Source organism: Sus scrofa, chromosome 4 (genome assembly GCF_000003025.6).
Source record: "Sus scrofa isolate TJ Tabasco breed Duroc chromosome 4, Sscrofa11.1, whole genome shotgun sequence".
NCBI lineage: Eukaryota > Metazoa > Chordata > Mammalia > Artiodactyla > Suidae > Sus > Sus scrofa.
The window spans coordinates 92009292-92021252 of NC_010446.5; the positions used below are offsets into that span (position 1 = coordinate 92009292).

At 41.8% G+C, this 11961-nt stretch overlaps 1 protein-coding gene across 2 annotated transcripts; it reads right to left on the reverse strand.

Annotated features, from left to right (window-relative positions):
- On the reverse strand, positions 3496-10072 carry CD1E (CD1e molecule). Of its 2 annotated transcripts, XM_005663233.3 has the most exons (6): positions 9189-10072; positions 8613-8909; positions 6972-7250; positions 6452-6730; positions 5943-6035; positions 3496-5813 (listed from the first exon to the last, which is right to left on the reverse strand). In XM_005663233.3, the coding sequence occupies exons 1-6, from the start codon at positions 9244-9246 to the stop codon at positions 5680-5682; spliced, it is 1140 nt and encodes a 379-aa protein (XP_005663290.1). In that variant the 5' UTR covers positions 9247-10072; the 3' UTR covers positions 3496-5679.

The window sequence follows — 11961 nt, forward strand, 5'->3', positions numbered from 1 at the left end:
AAAATTTTGTCATATATTTGGCAAATGTAGATATTAACAATAATATTAATTATTATAACTGGTTCTCTTTAGATGTTTTATATTTCCTTCATTTCTAGCTGAAATACTTAAAATACTAGTTCTTTTCCCATTCTCCTCAGATGTATTTATTACTAAAACAGATTATTTATTAAATGTTACCATTTTTCTAGTGAAACTGTTCTTAATCTCCTTAGAATAGGGGCCATCATCTTTACCATAGGCAAAGCTTAAATTGAAGTAATTAGAAATTTTCTATTACCCTCTTTATTTTTTCAGTTGGAACAAAATCCCAAGTCATCTTTAACGTCCTCTTGTTTCTATTGCTACTTTCAAACCTGTTACTTAGGGGCCCTAGAGACAATGTTTTGTCTTTGTTTTGATAGTGCTAGTCCTATAAAGGTGGTCCTGAGGCACAGTTTATTGTGACCCAAGAACAGGCTCAGGGTGTCCCCTTAATTACATCACAGTGACTACTAAGACTGTGTTGCAACTATTGACAAAACTTCAGGCAAGTTTCAAGGAAGCATGAAGTTAAGTCCATTGAAAGTAACTCTTCTCTGTCTTGATATAGACTGGCTTCCTCTTTTTTTTTTTTTTTTTTTTTTTTTTTTTAAATGATGTGTTATTTAACTTCTCATTTAGGTTGGATCATACAGCCAGGGTTAATCTTCTGGCTTTGGTTTAGTTCAGCGCTTTCTCAATGTACACAATAAACGCTGAAAATGTCTTTTTATTGATCCCTTAAATCCATTCCCTACATTAGACACAGTTATCTCTCTAAAATGAAAACGTTATAGCTCATTCCTACCAAAAACTTTCCTCTGTGTCAAAAAAATAAAAATAAAATATCCCCAAGGTAAGAAATGGGTGAACTGGGTCATGAGCTTTGTTTACAGATTGGGGGATGGGAAATCCCCAGGGCAAGTTTGAAAAATCAGAACTTGTGTTCTTTCAGATCTCTGTTTGACACAGTTTCTTGCTTTCATGTTAGTTGTTGAGGGATGAAAACATGTTATTTCCACATTAGACACAATTGCAGCTTTACTGTTTGCTTCATTTTTTTTTTCTTTTTAATTTAAGGTCTGCACACCTGGCACCTCAGATCGTCTTTGTACAGATGTCCTTTGTAAAAAAAATAAAATAAAATAAAATTTACCCATATAGTTTTTATGAAACTGTGCAATGAAATTATAATAACTCTTACTTTGTAAGTATTCTATTTCACAACACTAGCTCCTTCAACTCCATACCATCCCCCAAATTTGCTCTTATTTATTGTTTCATCACCTTGCTGATTTACTTGAGACAACACTAGTAAATTTTAGCACATGCTAGAAATAAATTTTTCTAAGAATTTTTAAAATGTTTTTTAAACACAATCTTCCGTTTCTTATGAGATCACATTTAAATAATGCAGCATGGGAGTTCCCATCGTGGCTCAGTGATTAACGAATCCAACTAGCATCCGTGAGAACATAGGTTCAATCCCTGGCCTCGCTCAGAGGGTTAAGGATCTGGTGTTGCCTCAGCTGTGGTGTAGGTTGTACACGAGGCTTGGATCTTGTGTTGCTGTGGCTATGGCATAGGCTGGCAGCTACAGCTCCTATTCGACCCCTAGCCTGGGAACCTCCATATGCCCTGGGTATGGGCCTACAAAAAAAAAGCGAAAAAATAAATAAATAAGTAACACAGCATGGTATGCAAAGGCCTATATGTCCTACTCCTATTTCCAGTCTTTTTATGACTATGCCCTCCTCATAATCTATGTCTGTGCTTCTCAATCTATGTGAGATGAAAGGACAATTTTCCACAAAATGTATTATGTACCAACGATCTAATGATTTTGAAAAAAAAAACACACAAAGGAAATGAATTAATTCAAAAATAAGATAAAAGGAACATACAAGACCTTTTTGTTTTTTACAGTTAGATTAACATATGTAAAATTGCTCTGTTGGATTACCATAAAGTTTCCAAACATTTACTTTCAGTCCCTATACTTATCTTGTTACAAATGTTTCCTGGTCTCATCCTGTTACTTGGACCACACTTTGAATGGCATTGCTCTGTGCTTCAGGTATTTCCAGATAGTTAGAAGCCCCATAACATTCAAAACTGAAATATTGTTTCTCTGCCTTCAACTCCTTCAATTGGAAGACCTTCAGATTGGGCCTGGTGTATGATCACCTTTCAGCTCTCAATTAAGGGGAACATTTGTAGACTTTCTTATAATGCTCAGGAAGAACTGGCCACTCTTTCCCCTAGGCCCTCAGCCTAACCCACAACCCAGAGTACTAGCTTCTGACCAGCAGTCACAGCACTGTATTCCAACTATGTGTTCCTGGCTATCTTCACCTCTATAGAGAACTTCTCACACTTTGTGTCTTTGTTCTCAAATAAGGTTCTTTAGCACAGATGCACCTCAGTTCTAGACCTAAATCCAATGTCCTGTTTGACCTCCTCATACTGAATCTTAACAGGCATTCAAATTAAACATCCAAAACCAGATCCTCCATTTGTCCTCCAAATCTGTTCCTGCCATATCTGATCCATCTCAGTTCATTGTAATTCCAAATGGAATTCCAGCTTCTGAGAAGAAAAACCTGAAGTCCTTCTTGATCCCTTTTCTTCTTTTTTTGTTTGTTTGTTTGTTTGTTTGGTCTTTTTGGTCTTTTTGCCATTTCTTGGGCCACTCTCGTGGCATTTGGAGGTTCCCAGGCTAGGGGTTGGATTGGAGCTGTAGCCACCGGCCTACGCCAGAGCCACAGCAACACCAGATCCGAGCCGCATCTGCAACCTACACCACAGCTCACAGCAATGCCGGATCCTTAACCCACTGAGCAATGCCAGGGATCGAACCCACAACCTCATGGTTCCTAGTCGGATTCTTTAACCACTGAGCCATGACAGGAACTCCAATCCCTTTTCTTCTTAATACAACAACCAGAATCTATCGAGTCCTGTCAGCTCAATTTTCAAAACACAGGCAGTTTTGAGTCTATTTTCACCACCTCTCCTTCCAGTGCTGTGGTTTCATACTGTCACTGTCTTCTTGAGCAAGTACTGTAGGCCTGAAATTGGTCCTGCCAATTCCACTCTGTCCTTGTCCCCAAGTCTGTTCCCAATAATACAGTCAGAATGCTCCTTTGAAAAGCAAGTCAGATCATAGCTCTTCTCAGATAAAAAGCTCCAAATGGTTCCCATCCTATTCAGAGGAAAGGGATAGGTCACATAGTGACCTACAGGACCAAAAATCATCTGGAGGCTCACTCTTCTAAGACTTCATTTCTAACCATTCCCCCAGAAGAGATTTGCAGCAGGAAGAGGACAGTGGAGAGATGGCTTCACATCTGTTCCTTGCCTAGTTCCTCGGACTGAATTTGAATTTAAAATTTGAATATATGTTTATTGTACCAATTAAGTTTTTGTGTGTGAATGGGAAAACTCAATAAAATTTGGATTGTCTTAAAGCCATTTCATTAAAACAACATCACTTTATTTGACAACACATTTATTTCAGACAGTATTTACTGAGAAATGTCTCATTCAGGCCAAACCAGCCACATAATTTGTGAGGCCAGTATAAAATGAAAATGCAGCAACTCTCCTTCCAAAATGAGTAAGGATTTCAAGATGGAAATACCTGCACAGGTCTCATGCCCCATGAAGCTGATGAGGTTTTGGTCCTGGGCACAGATATAGACACATAAATCTTGTTTTCAAGCAAATGAGAGAAAAGCACAAAAACGTAAAAGTCACTCCTTGGAGTAGGAAGAAATGAGTTATTTAGGAAGAGGCATACAGAAGAGCTCTCAACTGGAAGATCCAGGGAAGTTCTTAAGAAAAGAAACATCTGATACCTGGCAGTGAGATGAAGCCAGCAACCCCTCACTCCTGGAGGAGAAGCCCATCAGTTGATCTCTTCTGTGAACAATCCAATAATGCACCTGGGGATGTCTTGACAGGACTGAGCTGGTGCCCAGCTTGATAGTGCAGATTTGTTTAGGCTTTTCCTCCTTCTCTTTAGCACTCTCTCCATGTTTTCCTTCCTCTTCCTTGAAACCACTAGCATGAAAGCCTTTCCTCAGAGAATCCAAACTAATAGAGCATCCCAGTTTCATTTTGGAAGATACAAGTCCTAAATTGGGAATGATGGAATTATGCTCTTAAATATGGGGTTATGCCACTAAAAAATATTAACATAGGGTTATCTAATCAGTATAAGGCAAATTGCCAAGGGAATCATTTTGGAATTGTCAATTATACTGAGCTTCAAAACAAAGGTTCATTTGCCAAAGAACTTTAATATAAGACAAGAAAGTTGCTAAGTTTAAAGTACTGCCCATCAAAACTTAAAGGAACATGCCTTGCTTTTGAGATTTGCAGCGATTTCTCAGATCCCTCCAGCCTGAATGAATTGAGGATCATGGACCAATGTAATAGCAATAGAACAACAGCCATTCACTCAAATACAAATCATTGGACACACTGGACCACTGGGCTCCTCTAAGTATCATCCACTCTGGCCATGGGTCCTGAAGGGCTGTAGTTGTCCATGTCTGTTCATCTGAATCCCTGGCCTGAAGTGGTAGGACCTCCTGTCATGACCATGGGGCTTATTTTCTTCCTCTCTGTCATTTCTACCTCTTCTCCTGGCCGTATCATTGGAGCTGTGGTCATTATGCCAAGTTCTTCTAAGGCTAAGACTAGACTCAGGGTGCTGCCACCTCTTTCCACAAAGGTCTCTAGCTCTCAGACACCCTGTAATGCTTGCTGCCACAGGATTCAGCCTGAGGCTCTGTCCATCAAAGATAGACCAGTTCAGGGTAAAGCTGCTGCTCAGAGTCATAAACAGGCTGCCATTGTGTGCAGGGCTCTTTCCCGGTAACTTTACCATGTATTTCTTTTGCACAACTGGCCAGACCACTGGAAAGGCTCTCTGGGTCTCTTCTCACCCAAGAGAGTCTGGTTTTTCTGCGCACCCAGGTGCTATGGCTTTCTAACCACTGTGACCTTCTAACTACTTCCTATTCTAGAAAGCTAATTTTTTTTTTCTCCTGGACCAAAAAAAAAAGAAGAAGAAGAAGAAGCTGAATATTTCCCCAACTATGCTTCAGTTTTTCTTCCTGTATATGTCAGGGTCATGAACAGAGCAAATATCTTCAGCTCTAGAATTATTATGCTTTGTCTTGTCTAGCTGCCAAATTTAATACATAAGTGAACTGAACAGCCCTGTACATTTTCTTTACTTTGTCTGCAGCTGTGCTATTTATAAGTGATTAAACTAGCTCATTCATTTTAATTGTTTTCACTGTATTTCATTGTACCTACATTGTACCTACAAAAACTAAATATTACAACATGAATACATCTTGCAAATATAAAACTGGATGGAAAATAAAATAAGATTCATCAAAAAAAAAAGAAAAGAAGCATCTGAATTCAAGTTTGAAGGATCAATAATGATGAATATGTGGAGAAAAAAAAAAAGAAAACAGATTTCCAAAGGGGTCAGGATCTCTTCCAGAACAAGCTGCTTTAACAAAATCACGCTTTGTTTATAGGTTTGAACCATGTGTAAACAGAAGAAGAAAAGGATTTTATGTGGACATTAAAACTAACGACGCCAGAGTTGATTTAGGCTGGTTTTCCATTTCTCTAAGAGTCTGTCTTTGATCCACAAATCTTGTGCCAAGCAGAGCTGAGGTCCTGAGTTCCTGGGGTCTTGGGTGTCAGCTCCAGTGGGAAAGTCATTGTGGGCGACATGAGCAGAGAGGACGTTCCAATTTGCGCTGAGGGGGAAGAAGAGGACCTTGATTTCAAATAAGGAAAATCAGAGAGAAAGGGGAAGGAAAAAGAAAATGGAGGAAAGAAGAATGTGTTGATAAGAAGTTGAAGAAATGCTGCAAGAAATGACTTACGCTGCTTCTTAAACAATGAATCAACTACAACGAGCAGGACCAGGGTAACTACTACCATCAAACAGATCAATGTCGGGACAATGGAGATTCCACCTAGTTGGGGATAAAATAAGGAAGTTGATCTGTAAAGTACTCTCTAGTCTACCACAGTTAGTGCTCCTCATTTCACAGGAGGACCTCCCTGGAGTTTTCATCCGTATTTTCTAGAGCCCTCATTTCAATTCCTCCTGATTCTATGCCTCTGGCCTTCTCCCTCCCTCTCTCTTTCACCGAATCACTAGGTCATCTTTCTTTTCTCTTTAGTACCTCTAATTCCCTCCTTGCATTTTCTTGAAATTTAACTGCTGTCATTCTCCATCCTTTTTTATTTGGATTTCCCCACCTTTATCCTCTAGGGCATAGCCTTCCCAGCCATTTGCCTAGCTCCTCACTCTCTAGCCCTTGAGTAAGGCTTCCTTGGACTGCAGGAAGACTATCCTCTCCCCAGCTGGGCCCCAGTTCTTTCTCACCCCAGTAGAGGATGATATCATGGCCTCCTAGGCTGCTGTGCTTCACCCGGCAACTCAGACCGGTTGCCTCCCCAGCTGCCACATCCAGGGTTACTCGGAGGTACCATGTCCCGTCTGCATGGGGCAAGATGTCACCTCGCTGAGTGGCCTGTTGCTCCTGCTCACCCCGCATCCACATCACCCACACAGGCTTTGGATGAAAGCCGGAGATGTGGCATATCAGCAGCAGACGGCCAGGCCCAGGACTTGGGCCTTTGGACAGCCAAGCCTCGGGCTTCACTAGAGAGGAGAAGATGAGAAGGAATGGGATTTAGGAGGGCACCCTAAGCCACGGATCAGTGACTCAGATCCCTTAGCAGTTTGACTAATCAGTTCTTTCTCTTGTCTAGGAAACACTCCTGAACCTACACACCTCACCCTCTAGCTTCTTATTATGTTTTTCAAAAGGAAGGTAAAAATGGAAAACTCAAATACAGGAGTAAAATTCTAGGAATAAGAGGGGAAAGAGAGTTGGACTCACCTTGTCGTTCTAGCTCTGATTTCCCTGCTTGAAGGAGGCCTGCCAGAAACCGAGGGCAGATGTCATAGAGAGCTACCTCCACAATTTCTTTAATAACTCGGTAGTGGTTGAGCACAGTGCATGCGTTCTGAGCTTGACTCCCTGCTCCCAGAGATGGCGTCCAGGAATTTCCTTGGAAACTCAGGAAATCCGATCCTTGATATGCCCCATTGAAGAAGGATTCTGAGGCCTTCACAGGGCGACTTAAACAGCCAAGGGATAACTGGAGCTCAAAGGGGTCTGCAGGTGGATAGGGAAGAGAGAATCAATATGGGAAGAATTACAGGAGAGGAAAGTAAACAGCCTAGAAAGTAAAGAGATTCAGGAAAGGAAAACCTGCTGGGGGAATCACATGGAAGTTTAGAGATGGGCAGGAAAAAAGAGAGGAAATTTGTGGGAAGAAAATTTGGAGATAAAAAAGGTATTTTGAAGAAAACTATACATAGAACTACCATATGACCCAGCAACCCCACTCTTGGGCATATATCCAGATGAAACTTTCCTTTGAAAAGATACATGCACCTATATGTTCATTGCAGCTCTATTCACAACAGCCAAGACATGGAAACAACCTAAATGTCCATCAACAAATGATTGGATTAAGAAGATGTGGTATATGTACACAATGGAATACCACTCAGCCATAAAAAAGAACAAAATAATGCCATTTGCAGCAACATGGATAGAACTAGAGACTCTCATACTAAGTGAAGTAAGTCAGAAAGAAAAAGACAAATACCATATGATATCACCTATATCTGGAATCTAAAATATGGCACAAATGAACCCTTCCACAGAAAAGAAAATCATGGGCATGGAGAACAGACTTGTGGTTGCCAAAAGAGAGGGGGAGGTTGTGGGAGGGACTGGGAATTTGGGGTTAATAGATGCAAACTATTGCCTTTGGAATGGATAAGCAATGGGATCCTGCTGTATATCACTGGGAACTATATCTAGTCACTTGTGATGGAGCATAATAATGTGAAATAAAGGAATGTATACATGTAAAAATAAGTAAATTTTAAAAATGTTTTAATGAAATGGAAAAAAAAGTTATTTTAAAATAACTAATCAGGAGACAAGCTAGATAGGAAGGCTGTTAGCGAAACAAGATGGTCTGGAAGAGCTCACTGGGGCACAGTGAGGTACAGGCCTGTGAACACACAGACCAGGTAGAAAGGAGGGAAGAATCCTCGTTGGGAGAGGCTAAATCTGAGGCCAGGGATGCTGAACAGAAAATCAAGAAGAGATAACTAATCAATATCTAGACCATGAGAACATTTTCAGGAGAGTGAGAGTCTATGTACACAGGGGCCCTTCTGTGTATGTGGTAGGGCCATGTAGGTGGGGAAGAAGGGAGGATGGAAGGGGAGGGGGTGGGGGGATGGAGTGGGGGGTGGGGGGATAGAGTGGGGGGTGGGGGATAGAGTGGGGGTGGGGGTTAGTGTGGGGACAGTAGTGAAGGGTGAAGCAGAGGAGGGGGAAGATCAAAAGGGGACAAAGAATAAGGTTAGGTAGTTTGGATGACGGTCACGGCCCATATACCATCTACCCTTTGCAAGATGGTTAGAGACCTCAGGCAAATATTAGCTTGGAACTCACATTCAAACTGAAGCTGACTGGAGAAGGCCTGCACTTCCTGCGGGAAACTGTGGAAGTACAACTTCAGGAAGGCCTGGATGTTCTTCAGCTCCTCCTTGCTGAAGTTACCCTGGGCCCAGGGCAACAGAAAGCGGATGGTGCCCAAGACATTGTCCCAGCTGTGAGTCTGCAGCTCACCCAGCCAGCCTGAGCCATGGGTGCACACCCAGCTGTGATTGGCGAAGGAGGAGATCTGGAGAATGCGGAAGGAGAGGGGCTCTTCTGCAGCAGGATGACGGGGTTCTAGAACCTGGAGGGCTGAGAGAGGGTGGGAAAGGATGGAAAAGAGGGCCCCACAGAGGAGAGAAAGGATGGAGATGGTTACACAGGTTGCATGCTTTCCCATACCCCTCCGCCTGGGCCAGCTTCCTCTCCCTCAAACCAGAAAGATTAACTGAACTGGAGGCAAGGGTAGTTTACCTGGAACTAGCCTGGCATGCAGATTCCAAGGGCATCCTGCAGGAGCATCTGCCCCAGAACTTCTTTCTCCACCCTGTAGTGCCCAACCACAGGTGTCTTTCCCCTGGGATGTCTTACCCAATACACTTGCCCCACAGCAGAGAAATCCTTTGAAGAGCATAGGCAGCAGGAACATCACTGAAGTTCTGTTGGGGGAAGGATGCTCAGGAAGACAAGCTGCCTCAGAATTCAGCTATAAGTTCCCCCTCTCAACTCTCTCACATACTCATCTGACTTCCCTCTGCACACAAACAGACAAACCTCTCCTTCTTCCCACTTCCCTGCCAGAGAAACCCTAGAGCCTCCCTCAGCCACAGACCTCCCACACTGTCTCTCATTTCCCCTCTATTTCTCCCACTATCTGGCTTCCAGATTTTTTTTCTCCTCTTGCCTGCATCCTCCTGCCCTCCTCTATTGCATCAAGTCCTGGCTTATGAGGAAGTCTGCAGTCTGTGGTCTGGCTGGAAAATTTAGTGTATTTTAGCCTTGGAGAAGTCAAGTCCACACGGGTTCTCAATGTCCTCTTCTGGGAGAAGAAGTGATGGAAGGTGATCAGCAATGTCCGATGAACTTTCCAACCATCTCCAGATCCCTCATCTCTGGTGGTCTCCTCCTGTCTCCCCTCTGGCTCCCTTCCCCCTCTTCTTGGTCTTCACTGTCTTTCTCTAATCACCCATTGTTTTCCCTCTGAGGTCTGCATTCAGTCTTCTCATCTCTCCTGCCTATTTCTGCCCATTCCCTCAATCTTCCCTCTATCCATTCATCCTGCTCTTCTCAGAATCATTATCAGAAGACACCAGGAATTATGAGGTAGCCATATAGTCCATAGGCAAATGTGCATAATCCATAGTGAAAAAAGGAAGCAGCAGTGGTAATACAAGTTATTAGACGATCTATAGAAAATGCCCTCTGCTCAGTTTCCCCAGTCAGACCAGTTGTCACTATTGAAGGGTCCATGACTAGTCTTGATCTGGATATGATGAGCTTATGGGCAGTTAGATTTCCCATCATATTATGTGAATGGGTCTATGGGGAGTAAATAGGTGCCTTGGATCCCCACCCTACCCCAAATTAGTTTGTGTGTCTACAGATGGGTGGCGAGATTTACTCTGGGCATAAAGGGTGGGCAGGCAGCTATTCCATCACAGCTCATGGCCTGGGAGCCCTGGTGTTCCCTTGGTGGTCACTGACATCAGGGGAGTTTCACCAGAGGCAGGGAAGTGACAAGGGGACTGCAATGTTCACAGAAGAATTAATTATTGAGTTGAGTTTTAATTTTAGTTCCTTTCATTGACATTTGCAGTGGCAGCCTGAAGGCAGTTGAAACACCATTCCTTTGTTAGGTTTTCAAATATTCATTCAACTAACATTTAGTTAGAGCCCACCTGGTATGGAGAAGTTTCCTAGGCACTAAGGTTTCAGAGATGAAATTTCTTTGGAGAAAAAAAAGAAACTCAACCTAAAACTTCTACTTTTATTACAGAGAAAGTTCACAGAATAGTGACCAGAATTGTTGAAAAAGATCCATACTCAGTCTCATCCTGGTATTGTTCTGAATTCCAAGGGAAGGAAGGAAGGAAGAAAAACAACCTCAGAAAGTTTCAGACATGCATTACATTCTTACAAAGAGAAAAACACAGGGTCCAGGTACCTCATGTCAATGCTGTGGGGAAACATTTCAGAACTTTGAGATAATTCTAATTTTTTTTACTCATGCAAATTATCATTCTCCAATGAGAGCAAAATTAATCCACACTTGACCACTCATAAAGTCAAAGACTATGCCAGAAACTCTCTTTATGAAACAAATTATCTGAGTAAAACCAAAAATTTACCTGAATAAAGAACTCAAGAGATCAGAGTTCCTGTCGTGGCACAATGAAAATGAATCTGATTGGGAACTATGAGGTTGTGGGTTCAATCCCTGGCCTTGCTCAGTGGGTTAAAGATCCAGCATTGCCATGAGCTGAGGTATAGGTTGCAGACAGGGTGGATGCAGCCCAAAAAACTAACAAACAACTCAAGAAGTGATGCAAGAATACCAGTATAAAATGTTTTTTTAAATATGTAGTTAACTCTAAACAATTGTTTAAAATGAACTCATAAAATCTAACATATTTAGGGAGTTCCCATCATGGTTCAGTGGTAATGAACCCAACTAGTATCCATAGGATGTGAATTCAATTCCTGGTCTCTCTCAGTGGGTTAAGGATCCTGAGTTGCTGTGGCTGTGGTGTAGGCTGGCATCTGCAGCTCCAATCCGACCCCTAGCCTGGGAATTTCCATAGTCTGCAGATGTGTCACTGAAAAGAAAAAAAAAATTTTTTTAAAGAAAAGAAAAGGAAGAAGGGGAGAGGAAAGTAAAAGTCAGGACTGACCTGCAAACTTTCTAAATTTTGAACACTCTTCCCAGCTCAAAGACCCATTGACAAAGAGTAGAAGCCTTATTGGCTCAGTGTGTTTGAGCATGACTTTACTAAGCTATGCTGACATAGAAGTGATCTAAGAAACCAGATTAAAAAGAAAAACAAGAATTACCAAAAAAAAAAAAAAAAAAAAAAAACACAGAAAAGTTAGCAGAGACACCTGTTAGTCCAAGCAAGCCACAAACAAACAAAGAGCAACAGGAGATCATGGGGAGATCAGAATCAAGGTATTATCTATAATATCCATTTTTCAACAACAAAAAAAGCTTGAAAAAAAGAAGGAAATGTGACTACACACAGGGAAAAAAATAAGAAATCAATAGACATTGTCTTTCATGTTGCTCAAGTGTTAGACATAGCAGAAAAACTTCAAAGCTGTAGAACAATGAACATTAAAGTCCAGCTAATGAAGTCTATGTTAAAGA